General features: G+C 30.0%; 1 protein-coding gene across 1 annotated transcript; it reads left to right on the top strand.

Moving 5' to 3' along the window:
• Positions 1–5,210: 5,210 nt before the first annotated feature.
• On the top strand, positions 5,211–6,413 carry Phum_PHUM512140 (uncharacterized protein; the record flags this gene model as incomplete). Its single annotated transcript, XM_002431054.1, has 3 exons — positions 5,211–5,303; positions 5,521–5,564; positions 6,386–6,413. The coding sequence occupies 3 exons, from the start codon at positions 5,211–5,213 to the stop codon at positions 6,411–6,413; spliced, it is 165 nt and encodes a 54-aa protein (XP_002431099.1).
• Between the last annotated feature and the right edge of the window lie 9,242 nt (positions 6,414–15,655).

The following is a 15,655-nucleotide window of genomic DNA, read 5'->3' as shown; positions in this document are numbered from 1 at the left end:
TAATTTAAATTGCATAACTATTAATAAATAATTCATTTGAAATGTTTTTTAAAAAATGTTATAAATAAAACCCACGCATCAATTCCAGTAATTTTTTTTTTTTGAATATTTCGTTATAGCGCTATATTTTACTATAAATTTAAAAATGACAAATGTTTTTTTTTTTTTTTTGTTATGAATTAATTTTAAAATTTTTTCTCCAGTTTAAAAAAAAAGAAAAAACGTTTTCGTATCGCGGGTATTTAAATTAGTTTTTTTCCAAATAAAAATTCCAGTTTTCTCCAGTTTTATTTTTTTTTTTGTCTCTGTTTGTACGAATATTTTCCCCGTTTGTTCGTTTGTTTGTTGTTTATATTTTCTAGATTTTTCTTTTTTTTTCTTCTCCTCCTCCTACTATAATTTTCTATTTTCCTTCGTTAAAAATTTTTTCTTTTTTTCTATTCGCAAAAATTCCCTATCGATAATTCTCGAATCGAAAAAAAACGATAAAACAAACAAACAAACAAACAAACGCGTTTAAAATTAAATAAAATTATAGACTATAGTAAATAATCACTATTTTTCTAGAAAAATTTCTTTCGAATTTTCATTTTCACACTTTTTTTTTCATTACAACGTCGGCATGAAGAAAACAGATCACGTTGTTGTTGTGGTTGTTGATGATAATAATAATAATAAGGGAAATTATGACAGATTGTAAATAATGTAAAATGAACATAATAAAAAAAAAAAAAAGTTCTAGAATATTTACGCGTCTATAAAAAAATATAAAACAAGATAATTTCTTTAATGGATTCCGTGATGATAAAAAAAAAAAAAAAAAAAAAAATGAATGGAAAACGATTTTTTTTTCTCTCTCTTTTCCCATTGATAAATTTTAATACGTAATAATAATAATAATAATATTTATTATAGAATTTAAAAAATAATAAAATATCGGTCACGGTTTTTATTTAAATTTTTCTATAGCGTTATAATAAAACCGGGGGAAAAAATTATATAGTCTATAAATTTTAAAACGAGGAGGGAGGAGTATTAATATAATTATTATTATTATCTTTGTATGCGGTTTTTTCGCTGTCGTCGTTGGTGAAAAAATTAAAAATTTATGAGATGTTAATTTAATAAAGAAAAAAAAGGGGGGGGAAATTTTATAGCGCTATATTTTAAATTCCGCGTCGTGTAAGAATTTAAACGATGTCGAAAAAATTAAAATTCTACAAACGTAAATGTATTTATATTTCCGCATGACGGAATAATTCTATTAATGGTGAAATAAATTTAAAAAAAAAAACAACAACGCTATAAAAATATAGTTTAACCCGGATAACCAAATAAAGAGGGGAAACGTTACGCAAAAAAAAAAATGGCGGGGTTTTTTTTGCAAAGAAAAAAAAAGATGTCGGTGACGTTGCGGTGGGAAAAATGGACTTTGGTTCGTTTTTTTTCCTGTTTCTTTCTAATGAAAATAAAAAGACCGCTACTCACCCCTCCCCTTACTCCCCACCTACCCCCGCCTGCCACCAAGAGGGTACAAAAGATTTTTTGTAAAGGAAAAAAAAATTTCACGAGTTACAAGAAGAAGGTCAACAGGTTAAGCAATAGAACCTACCTCGACCTGTTAGTAAGGAGTAGTAGTGGTAGTGCTCCAGAGATTCAACAACTGGATAATTTTCAAATCACGATTTATATACCTTTTTTTTTTTAATGTTAAGTTGGCAAAACATAAAAATAATAATAATAATAATGACGTAGTACACTATGTATACACATTTTATTATCCTTTTCTACAAAGTATATATTATTGTAGAGGAAAGAAAAGGAAAAAAATTACCCACCCGGAGATTTATAATACGTTATAGCATAAAAACTATATTTTTATAGCGTTTTTTTTTCTTCCCTTTATTATTATTATTATTATTATTATTTATTATAAACAAAGTTGTACTCTAGGCGAGCTACTTCGTAAAAAAAAAAAGAAAAAAAAGAAAAACGTTTTCAAACCATAAACACGTATTGCAATAACCGTAAGTCAAACCTTCATTAAATCATTTTCCCCCTCCTCCCTTCCTTTCTTTATATTTTTGCAAACCCATAACCTGATACCTGACTCCCAACGTAGATACCAACCTACCTACCTACCTGCTTACGTGGTAGGTATTCTAATATTCCCAACATTTTCAATTACCTGGTCAAAACCGACTTATTATTATTATTATTAGAATAAAAAGAAAAAGGAGAGAGAAAGAGAGAAAAAAGGAGATCCGAAAGTGAATGACTCGACCGTAAATGCAGCGGTGTGCACGGTAATAATAATAATGATAATGATAATAATAAATTAAGTTTGTCCCGCCTGCGTTTTTCTTTTTGTCCTTATTTACGAAATTAAATTTTAATGGAATGTAATAAACCTAAAAAAAATTATTTACGGTTCGTGTGGTGGTTTTTTTTTTAAAACAAGGTACAATATGGAATCGAACGCGGTTTTCTCTACTACAAAGGTATCGAGTGGATGATGGTGGTGGTGGTGGTGGTAGTGTAGCAAGTAGGTGGTCGGTTTTTTTAATATTCCCTTCTCCCGCCCTTTTTAAACGGTGGGATTAGAAAAAGGTAAGGTGTTGGTTGGAACGCGAGAGAGCGAACGCAAAAGAAGAACGTTTTGGGACAACGATGACGTAGTTCGCGTGTGAAAGAATCAATCAATCAATCAAATGAGAAAATTAAAACAATAGGTTTTATTTGTGTTGGTAATAAATGTTAAAATTACTCCCGATGAGGGCGAGGAAGCCATAATTTAACATTGAATTGTTAAACTCATTCTTCTTCTTCTTCTTATTCTCACATAAACAATGACATGACTTTGGTGGTCTCAAACTGACTTACAATAATAATAAAAAATTTTTTTTTTAACCTTTTCTTTAATTCCTTTTCTACGTTTACCCTCTCTCTCATACACACACGCCCTCTCTCTCTCTCTCTCTCTCTCTCTCTTTTATTTTCTCTTACTACTACTACGTGTGAGAGTAATGGTTTTACCATCCTCGCGCGGTTTACGACTCCCGATATACGAATACGAAAAAAACTATTATTATTATTATTTTTTTTTTATTATCACTACCGATTGTTAATGATGGGGGTCAAATAATAATAATAATAATAAAGTTTTTAAAATCTAGATAACTTACGGTAAGCGTCTTTTTCATTGTAGTCTGCTGCATACACGTGACCGGACATGTTTATCCTAACGAATTTATTACTGCTCTCTCCAAAGAGCTTTACTGAGCGAACCATAGAAGGTACTGCCCCGCAGATCACCACCTGAAACGATAAAATAATTATCAATATATAGTTCTATAAAATAAAAAAAAATATAGCGCGTTAATTTAAGCCCTCGTGCCACGACGATTATTATTATTATTAAAATTTTAAAAACTTTCTCGTGTCTCAGCTACTACTACTACTACTAGTTTTTCAACGTTCCCCCCGTTGAAAAATTTTTTGTTTTTAATGTTCTCCCCTTATTTTTCCCCCATCGTTCTTCTGCCACGTTTAATTCACGTTAAAGTCATTCAATACGAATGTTACGTAATTGATTATGTCACAAAACGGATTATAATTTTTATTATTATTATTATTTTAATAAAAAAAAAATCAAGATGAAATTTTTTTTTTTTTTTATTCTGTGGGGGGGTTGACGTTGTTGTTTGTTTGTTTTTAACCTTTCGATTATTATTTAAACTCCAGCGGTGAGATTATGATTTAATATCGATAATATTCCAAGTTTTTTATTATTATTATTATTAACATATGTTTGAAAAAAAAAAAAACGTGATTTAAGAATCGCGGAATGTTAATAAATAAATATTAATTTTTTTTCGAAAAATAATAATAATAATAACGATATGGTAGGCGTTAAGGGCAAATATGAGGAAATTCCAGGTGGTAAAGGACAATAAATATTTTTTTTTTTTTTACCACCGCCTGGATAATTTTTATTACCAATCGAAATAAATAATTTTTTTTTTTATAATGTTTATTAATTAGTAAGTAATTAAAAAAAAAAATTTTTTTTTTATACTTTCGACCTTCGATTAAACGCGAATATATCCGGTTTTGACATTAAATAATAATAATAATAATAATAATAATAATAATAAAAATTAAATAACTTACCATCAGGAGGCACAGTAACTTCGCTGAGACGGCAAGCTGTGGTAACCTGAAATGAAATAAAAAAAAAAAAATTATAACGTCATCACGATGCAAACTATATGATGATGGTGATAATAATAATAATGATGATGAAAATTACGTAATAATAATAATAATAGAGGAAACGTGGAAAAAACACTTGTTCGTTTGAAAAAAATCGTGTCAATGGCAGAGAAATAAATTACAATTTATAATTTTATTATAAATTATTATTATTATTTTTCTTTTTTCGTTATTTATTAACTACAATTAATACGTTATAATGAGTGCACACGCGCGCACACGCACACCACAACGCATTTAATGTGATTGTTCCGTTAAAATTCACTCACTACAATCGACTTTGGGGGGCATGGCCCTTTTATTGTTGTAACGATCGTTGTTGGCATCGTTTTTTTTTTTTTTTTTTTTTTCAAAACGTCATTGTCATGCAAAAAATAAACAGAAAACTCTTTTATTATCATCATCATTATTATCATTATTATTAATAATAATTTTATTTTTCACACGTTTGACATAACGATCGATCGGAAATTTTTTTTTATACGCGAACGTGTACGTGCATGAACACATTTTGTTTGTTTTTTTTTTTTTCTACAAAAATGAACCCGCGCGCGTGTTTTGTACGTGGACGCAGACACACCTTCACGTGCAGATACTCGTGTCGGTTGAAAAACACTTGGAGAAGATGTAAAAAAAAAAAAAAAAAACCGCAAATCATTCGTCGGTAATGATCTCGCAAATTTATATTCGATCGTAAAAATGAAAAACAAATCGTCGTCAAACATTCGATTGAAAAAAAAAAAAATTTATTTTTGTCGCCATTTTGACATTTTATTATTAATCTTAAAAAAAAAAAAAACGTTTAAAAGGTTCCCGATCCTTTTTTAAAAAAAAAAACGTGGAAGGAAAAAATTTCCTTTTTTTTTTTTTACTCATTTTATCATCAACGAGCGTACGAAAAAAAAAAAAATGTCGACTGCACTCAATCAAATAAAATGCAGGTTAAGGTTTTTATGTTAAGGACAAACAAATTCTTATTGGAAAACAAAGAAGAAGAAGAAAAACCGAAGGGATGGACAGGGGGCCGGGTAGGCAATGGGGGGCCAGGGGCGGGGGGTATGCGCGTGTTAACAACAACAACAACAACAAAAAAATACTCGAAATAAAATAAAATAAAAGAATAAAATTTTTCATCTAATGACACGTTTTTTTAATTTTTTTTAACTTAACTAAACGTTAATTATTACGTTCTTATTAAAATTATTATTATTATTATTATTATTATTATTATTATTATTAATAAAGGACGATAAGTGTAACCTTGAAGGTTTTCGAATGCCTTTTTTGAAGTATGTGCGTCAATCAAATCAAATCACGAGAGGGTCACACGCACACGCGCGCGCCCGCACGCGTTAATAAAACAATTAAAAAAAAAAAAAAAAAAAACATTTTGTCGTGACTTTAGAAACACAAAAAAAATTTTCCAGAATGATTCCAAAAACAAACACATGGAAAGAGAGAGAAAGAAAAAGAGAGAGAGAGAGAAACGTTTGAAATATTATTAGGTAGACGTAATGATGATGATGATGATTATATCGATAGACATATTTGATAAAATAATCATGTGAAAGAGAGTGAGAGAGAGTGAGTGAGTGAGAGAGAGAGAGAGAGAGAGAGAGAGAGAGGTAAGAGACGACGATGACGAGAGTGAGGTATTAAATGATAACCGGAAAAGGAATTTGAATGGAATTTCAAATGATTTTTTCAAACCAATTATTTATTTACAAAAAAAATTAAAACGTATCACAACCTATTGATAAGTTATCAAATCATCGACATTTTTTTTTTTTTTTTCGAATTCCATATGATCGTTGTCACCGAGCGATGATGATGATAATAATAATTGTTTAAATGTACATCGGAAAGGATATGTATCCGTCCAATTGGGTTACGTATTTTAAATCAGTCAAAAAAAAAAAATGAAATTTTTTTTTGGGTGGATACGAAACCGTGACCCCGTGTCGACCTACACACTAGCACCCTAATCACAGGTTATAGTTTTTTTTTTTTTTCCGAATGTGATAACCAAAACTGGAGGTGTTTTAGAAAATCTTTTTTTTTCGGGGGGCGTTATTTAATTCCAAAAAATTTTTTTTTTTTATAAAAGCAGAACACAAACAGGCGGGATGAGGGGGTAGGGGAAAGGAGGCAAAGGCTAAAAGGCGAGTTTTTGACCTCTTTTTTTTTATTAAAACAATTTATTATTATTATTATTATTATTATTATTATTATTATTATTATTATTATTATTATTATAACAAACCCATGCATATTAATAAGTAAATTGTTATGCATTTAATCGTGTTAGTAGAAAAAAAAAAATTACGTGGCAGAAGATTTTTTTATTCGACGACGACGACGAAGACGACGATCCATCCATTGTTTTTTATTAAAAAAATTTATAAATTAAATTTCAAGGACGAAAAATTTTTTTTTTGTTTATAAAAAAAAAAAAAATTTATTAACGTGGTAGAAGAATAAAAACGTCGTAAAAATAAATAAAACGAAATTTCCGACAAAAGGATTTTTATTATTATTATTATTTTCAATCGGAAATTTTTTTTTCGGTAAAACGGTTTACAATCGTGCACCAGTTATATATATATTTTCACTTTAGTAACGGTTTGTCCATTGCTATGAATTGCATGCGCACGCGCATACTTTAAAAATGAAGATTCTCTGGAGAAAGAATGAGGAGACCACCCAGAAGAAAGGAAAATGTAAATAAAGAATAAATAATAATAATAATAATAAAATTTTCAATTTGCCAAAAGTTAAAAAACGATCGTATATCTTTTGCCTATTTTTCAGGTACGAAAACTAATCGAGACTGGGTTTTCTCCAGGAGTCGTCTCAAATCTCCAGGAATCGAGCGTTTGTCGGGAATTTTCTTCGTGATTTTTTTTTATATAGAAAAAAAAATTATATTCACTTACTTTCAATAGTTTGTCAAAAGCGTTTGTTTCCGTTGTTGTTTGTCGTCGTCGCGTTGTCTTAAAACATTTTTTTTTTTTGTTTGTCCGTCAGTCTGTCCGTCAGTCCGTCGATTTTTTCTAAGAATTCGAAACGTTAAAAAATTGTAGAAAAGAATATAATGATGATGATTATGATTGAAATGGAAAAAAGAGGAGGGAAAAAAGTGGAAGAAGAAGAAGAAGAAGTGGTAAAAAAAAAAAAAAAATCAAAGAGTTAAAATTATTATTATTAATAATAATAATATATAAATATTGCAAACGTGACTTGTGCACACCTAAACATGTCAGAATAAACCTGAAAACGTGCCTTATGCTTTGTTGAACACGTTGTACATGTCTTCGTTGTCGTCGTCGTTTACGCCGCGTAATTAAATTTTTTTTTTTAGCGCCATTTTTTTTCCCTCCGAACAAAACCTCTCGCAACAAATCGACGATCGATTCCGCCATTTTTTTTTTTTAATTTTTCAAACCGTTCCGTTCAATTTAAGGTACGGAAGAAAGAAAAAAGAAAGAGAGGGAGAGGGAAGCGTGAGAGAGAGAGAGAAAAAAAAAATTTTCGACGCCGCCGCAACCGCCGCCGCCTTCCGACATGAATTTCCAATCATTATTATTATTATTTCTTAAACGGTACCGTACCTGACACTTAAATACCGACACACACACACACACAGGTATTTAATCATTTTTTTTTTTTTTTTATAAACTCATTTTCGTCGTTCGTGGCCTACCGTTAATTTATCCAAACCCTTCGCTCCTTCCACGTCATAAATCTCACCCGAAATTTCCCCCCCCCTCTCTCTCTCACTCTCGTAAACTTCATAAAAAATTTAATAGACACACACGCGCGCTCGCGCGTTCGTTCTCACCACATCTTTAATAATCGAATTCGCGTTTAATTACTCTATGAAAATTATTTATAATGAAATCGTCATAGAGTAATAATAATAATAATAATCTCCATTTTACCGTTTTATCAATGAATTTAAATAAAATTTAAATTTTTTTTTCGCGTGTCATAATCAAACGAGAAAATCGTGTTTTAAAAATTCATATAAAAATTACATAAATTAAATATGTCAACAACGTAAAACGTATGCTGCAAACGTTCCAGTTTTTTTTTTTTTATTTATTGATATAAATCTAAAACCACGATAAAAAAAAATCTATGGAATTAACAAAAAATAAAAATTATTTATTTATGTCGTATTGTTATTTAAAATAAATCTTTTCCTTTAAATTACGTAATAATAATGGCAAATAATAATAATATTTTTTTTGGAAAACTTTTCGTTTGTTTGTCGCGTTCGTTTGTTTGTTTGTTTGTTTGTCGTTACATTTTACGTAATGTAAGGGAAAAAAAAATTACTTATGAAATCAAATTGTTAATGTTTAAAATTTAATCAAAAAAAATAACGCAGTAAAATGCGGTTGCTGGAGAAAGAAAAAACGGAGGAGAGGAGGAATGGAGGAGAGGGGAGGGAAGGGGAAGGGGAAGAGGTAGAGTAGTAGACGTTAATGATTTCGTGTCTTAAATTTAAAATATTGATATAAAAAAAAAAAAAAAGTTAAATAGATGTTTTAGATATCTTATCTCCAGGTGAAAAAAAAAAAAAAAAAATTTAAACCATTTCCAGGCGTGGCCATTTCTTTTTTTTTTTACCAATTTAAAAATAAATAGAAAGTTTAAAAATATAACTTAATTCCAGTTTTTTATAAAAAAAAAAAAAAAAACTCGTTGATAATAATCAATATAAATAAATAAATAAATAATTTTGTTGCGTATGTGCGTGTGCGTGCGTGCTTTTAAATTAACGAATTTTAATTTCTTAATATTTTCTCGTCTGAAATTTTAATTTTAATTTTTTTTTTGTTATTCTCCAGCGAACGTGATTAATTTAAAACGTATTTAATAATATTGTTTACCGTTGAAAGTATTCTCCAGAGATTCACTGGAAAAAACGTTACTATTACTTTTCATTATTATTATTATTATAACAAAACGTTTTTCTTTTTTTTTAACCCCTTTTAATTTTTCGTTCCGCATTTTTTCTTTTTAACCCTTTCGTCGTCGTTGTATTTTTTTTAAAATCAAATTACACGTAATTCTACTGACCCGAACAAATTTTATTTTATATTAATAATTTTTTTTTTAACTCCCTTCCTCCCTTCTTCCCCTCTTTCTCCATCTCTTCCCCCGAAACGTAACGTTTACCTCATTATTATTATTTTTCTTAAGAATGTGTGTTTTTTCTATTGAAATTTTCTTCTGACACGTTTTATCATATTATAAAACATTTTAAAAAGTTGACTGCCTTCTTTGTTACATAAAAAAAAAACGTTTTTCTTTTTTTTTGCTGGAACGACCTTCCCGTCAGCAACAAAAAAAAAAAACTTTCGTTCATCTCCTTTTTTAAATATTATTATTATTATAATTCGAGGTCGTTAAAACCCGGTTTTTCTCTCTCTCTCTCTCCCTTCCTGACCTCTCTCTTATTATTTAAACTTGGCATATCTCTCTTATCCTCGTTATTTGCTACCAACGCAAACGCAAGCACGCACGCATGCACGCACATCCATAATCAAAGGTCACAGGTTTGCATACGGATTCTCTTTCCCTGCCCTTTCCTACCCTTCCCCTATTTGAAAATTCACCACCATTTTCTTTTTTCTACCAGAAAAGAGCGAGAGAGGTAAAAAAAAATTTCCAGTAATTAAAAACAAACGTTAATTATTATTATTATTACTATTAAAAGAAAACGCGACAAACGTTACACAATTTTTTTTTATTATTTATCACCTGCTATTACTACGCGGCGGCTTTCTTTCTTTCTCACTCTCTTTCTCTCTCTCTTTCTCTTATGATTTTATTATTATTAATAACAATCACAATTCAATGAGAAAAAAAAAATCGAATCGAATCGAAAAAAAAAAAAATTAATGAGACGACATTAGAGATCAATAGAAAAATGTGACGTAATAACACAACCAAACCAATTACGATTCATTTACAAGATAATGAAGTTAATTATTACTTTGGGTAATAGTTAATTTTTATATATTCCTCTTTATCATTATTATTATTATTATCATTATTATTATTCTACATGTTCCTTTTGCAACGTGTAAGGAGTGAGAGAGAGAGAGAGAGGGAGAAAACACTGGAACGAAATCGAGAAAGCGTTGTTGCATAAAAAAAAAAAATTACGCAATAATAATAATAATAAAAGAAATCAATATTGGATTGTGTATAAACGCGCACTTACGCACACACGCACGCACGCAAGCACGAACGCACGATTACAATTGAAATGATGTTTGCATTTTGGTATTTGAAATACAATCCGCGCGGTGTATTTATACACACATAAAAAATTAAAAATTATTACGGTAATAAAAAATAATAAAGAGAGAGAGAGAGAGAAAGAGAGAGAGAGAGTGAGGAAGGGAAGGAGGGAGGGAGAGGGAGAAAGGAGTGAGAGAGAGAGAGAGAAAAAATAAAAATTAAATAAATTATTTTTTTATTACGGGTGTGTCAAACGACTGCGTTTTTTTTTTTTTTTTTAAACAAATTAAACGAAACGTAATGTATAATCATTTATTATCATCATCATCATCATCATCATCATTATTATTATTATTATTATTATTGGTAATTATTACAAATGGCGACAATTATTACGGGTGGTCGGATGTAATCGATTACAAGTGTTCAAAAGGGGGGAAACGAAAAAAAAATTTATTTTCGTTAATATTTTTTTTTACACGTGCGAAAAACGATCGCCACCACCACCACCGACACCGCCATCACCGCCACCACCACCGCCATCGCCACCGCCGCGTTTTTATAAAACGACTCGTCGAACAAGTTGAGAGTTTTAATACGAAAAAATAATATAAATTTCATTTCAATCGATATATCGAACGATTCGCGATAGAGTAAAGAGGAAAAAAAAGGCGGAAGTAAAAAAAAAACCTGAAAAGGTGTTGTCGATGATGATGATGATGATAATTTTATCGATTCGGTCACGATCGCGATGATGATGATGATTATTATCAATAACAAAAAAAAAAAAGTTTAATTTTAAACCATTTAAGGAAACATATTTGCGGTTGACTTGATTACGCCGCGTACGATTAACAAAAAAAAAAAAAAAAGAAATTTTACACCGCAACCACGACGCGGTGGTGGTAGTGGTGGTGGTGGTGGTGATGACGTGTATTAATAATAATAATAATAACTCGGTTGTTCAGAATAAAATGTTTTACTTTTGTTGAGTTTGGGTCGGGCAGGCAATTCAAGGTGCAGCAAGTGCAACGTACCTGATTATAATTTTTTTTTTTTTTAGATATTTTCAAGGAGTCGATAATAATGATAATAATTTTCTCTCTCTCTCGTTTAGTAAAAATAATAATAATAATAATATTTTATTTGTCACCGTGTTTGTAAACGATTCGAATATGCGTTGACGTTATCGACACAGACGGGGCGGCGGCGTATTTACTCACGCCTTTACTATTCTTTTTTTTTTTTCGTGCCACGACTTTTTCCAGTTTTCCACACAAACACGCGCTGGATTGGTTTTGGAGAAAAATGTATCGAATCATTTTTTTTCCAGATAAATGCGATATTTTTCCAGGAAAATCCGCTCTACGTAATAAACCTCACATAATTTTTTAAACTTTTTTCTTCATCGAAGGTTTCCATAATTTTTTTTTCTCCAGAATTTTTTTCTCCATGATTTTCCTTTTTTTCCCCCATAGATCGAGATTTGATTTTTTTTTGCGCGCGTGGGTGAGTAATCAAAAATTTTCTTCTTCTTCTTCGATTGACCTCAAAATTAGTTTTTTTTTTTCCATTTCCATTTTTCGAAAAAGTTTCCTTATAAGGTTTACTTAGTTGGTCTTTTTCGTCATTATTATTATTATTATTATTGTTAATTATTTAAGGTACGAAATACGAACGGGGTTGGGAAGAAAGAGGAAGAGAGGGAGGAGGAAAAATTTTAGCCTTTGATTTTTCATTTAAGGGAACTCATTTTACTTTACCTTCCCGTTTCACTTTTTTTCCTATTTCCATTTAAAAAAAAAAAACGAACTGGAAAAATGAAATTTCCAGAAATGGAAAATGCTTGCGTATCGTTTTTATTTTTTGATTTCCTGCAATGGAAATTTCGATGCAGACGATTGCAAATATAAAAAAAAAAAAAAAAAAAAAAAAAAACAAATTTCCCGTAAAAAGAAATATGGCGGAAATAATTTTTAAAAAACCGTTTTCGTTATTCCCAATTCTTTTTCTTTCCTTTGACTACCACCATTCGATCATTTTCCTTTGATTAAAATAATTTAAAGGAAAAAGTAGAAGAAGAAAGAATTTATTAGCAAAATATATGCGAGAACACTGATGAGAAAACAAAATAAATTTAACGGTAATAAAAAATTAAAAACGCGCGCGTTTTTCAACGTTCGTTAAATAATAATAATAATAATAATAATAATAATAAAAAAGACGTTAATATTATTATTATTATTATTAATATGCGACATCATGAAATTATCGATTGAATCGATTTGAAAAAAAAAAGTGAGACAAAAAAAAGATTTTGTCGTCGTCGAACCGTGAAAATTAATTTTTTAAGTGTGTGAAAATTTTCATTGTTTAATTTTTATTTGACTTTTACGGTTGGCAAACGGAATAAACCGCCTTAATTTATTATTATTATCATCATCGCTGCCGCCGCCGCCGCTACCACCGACGTGACGGCAAATGAAATAATTTAACTGCCCCACGACCCTACCCCCCCTCCATACCGTCACCCAATTGTAAAGAAAAATTTTTTTTTATGCTTCTCGCACTACCCTTTGCCGCCTCAACCTCCGCCCCCGCCCCCCCACCAAAGGTTATCGCGTTTGTTACCGCTTCGTAACGACCCAAAAAAAAAAAAAAACGAACCCAATTAGGAAAATTTGATGAATGTTTAAATTTTTGTCGACGGTTAGTTAGTGGGTTACAATAAAAAAAAAAAAAAAAAAACACGAAACCGTCATCGTTCTCACGTTTTTTTTTTTTTATTAAAAAAAAAAAAATTCGAGAAGTTGAGCCTTTTTTTGACGCATATAAAAACTTTCATTTTAAGGATTTGCCGCCTTTTATGATTCTTTCATAACTTTTTTTTTTCTCGTGTGTGTTTTGTGTCACACGCATACAAATAAGTTGTTGAAAAAAAAATTTACCAAAAAAAAAAAAAAAAAATTTCCGACGACACACGCGACGGGTGACGACGAACAAACGACATCGTATTATTTCGTAACGAGTGTTATATTCGATTTGTTCTCACGAGTATTAAAAATTTTTTTTTCCCCCAAACTGGTGAAGTCACGCGTCACGTGACGACGACGACGACGACGCGTGACGCTCGCGTCGTCACCGACACCGTCATCATCAAACCAAACAATTTATTTCGTATATGATTAATTTTTTTTTTCTTCGTTTAACGCGTCGGAATTATGATGTTTATGATATATTACGCACTTGTGTGTGCGTTTGTTTGTTTGTTTGTTTGTTTGTTTGTATGGTTGCGTGAAAGTGGAGCGTGTGGTGTGTATATATGAATAAATTGTTTTTCTTTGTTACGAACAAGATATAATGAAAGATAAAAAAAAAAAAAAAGTTATAAAATAAAAAAAACTAATCGAAATGAAAATTTCTTGTTGTTGTTACAACAACATTCCTTTTTGTGTGTTGTTTAATCATAAATGTGTTTCATAACGGATTCGGTTCTTTTTTTTTTAATAATAATGATAATAATAATGATAATGATAATAATGATAAAACTGGAACAATACCGTCGATAATGTTGAACTCACCGAAGGAAGACGTGTTTTTTTATTTACAAACGTTTTTCCCGTTTTATTCCCGTTTTTTTTTTTTACATAATCGACCGTTATTTTATTTTTTTATTCCTGGAAAAATCCAGCGTTCATACGTCACAAACACAAACGAATCAATAAAATCCTCCTGGAATTTTTTTTTTTGGAACGAAATTAAAAAAAAAACAACTTGACCTGTGATAATTAAATGACCGTAATTTTGATGGCAATTTAAAAAAATTAAATTTTTTTTTTACTGGACAAAAAAATTTTCCATGGGGTTATTATAAACGATAGAGGGATGAAATAGGAGGGAGATTTTATAGGGGGGTAAGGGGGTGGAGTTTTTAATGTAATAAAACTCACCATCACGTATGTATGGAAAACTAAAAGGTTCGAGTGTTTTTTTTTTCATAAATGAAATTTAAAACCGTTTCAACGATGCCGATAACAACCGAAACAACCAAAACAACCGAAACAAACGAAACAACCGTAACAACAACAACAAAAAAAAACAATCATCTTCCATAATTATTTTCTGACGTTAATTAGAGACGGAGAGAGAGAGAGAGAGAAAGGAAACAAAAACATTTTTGTTGTCCAGAGAATCGTATATCTCGATTTAATACATCTTTTCTCCAGTCATTAAAAAAAAAATTGGGCGTTAATTTGATATTATGCACTATTAAAAACCGCTTTAAATAAAACTAAAAATTAATAATAATAATAATAATAATAATAATAATAATAATAATAATAATAATAATAATAATAATAAAAAACAAGTTTTTTTCAAATGAAGTAATTTTTTTCTCTCTCCCTTCCTCCCCCGTTCCCCCTGTCCCCTTTCCATCATCATTTTTTGTTTTTTTTCGTAATCTTCTCCAGATTCAACCCCATCGCATTATTTTAAAAAAAAAAAATTTTTACCGCGAAAATTTTATCCTCTATATAAATCTGGAATTAAAAAAAATTACGTAACGCGATCGGTAATTTAATTTTATCTGGTGACACGTCAAAAAATTTTTTTTTCTTTACGAATATTTACAGTTGATCGAATTCGCATATTAATAAGTAAGAATTTTTTTTTTAATATGGAAACGTTTAAAAATAAGCAGAAGACAAATAAGAAGAAAAAAAAAATAGCAGAAGACGAATAAAATGGAATGAAATAATAATAATAATAATAATAATAGTGGTTAACAACGAATTTCAGTGGAGAAAAAGGTAAAAGTTTCATCAGTAGGTCTCTTATGCAAATGCATCATTGCGTGACTTGTTTATCATTGGTATTACACGGTCGCGTGCAAGTTGAAAGTCACGCCGTGGTCACCCTATACTCTCTCTCTATCTCTCTCTCTTTCTCTCAACATCGACGTGACCGGTTAAAAATCATTATTATTTTAAACCGCATACGACACCGCAAAGATAATAAATTATTTTTTTTTAAACAGACGACTGGAGAATCTACGAACTGGATAAAATAATTAAATTTTTTTTTTTTCTTCAACGAAAATATTCCGTATTGTGCGTGTGTG

The sequence above is a fragment of the Pediculus humanus genome, genomic scaffold, assembly GCF_000006295.1.
Source record: "Pediculus humanus corporis 1103172108281 genomic scaffold, whole genome shotgun sequence".
NCBI classification, from domain to species: domain Eukaryota; kingdom Metazoa; phylum Arthropoda; class Insecta; order Psocodea; family Pediculidae; genus Pediculus; species Pediculus humanus.
This window is presented reverse-complemented; position numbering and strand designations above follow the sequence as displayed.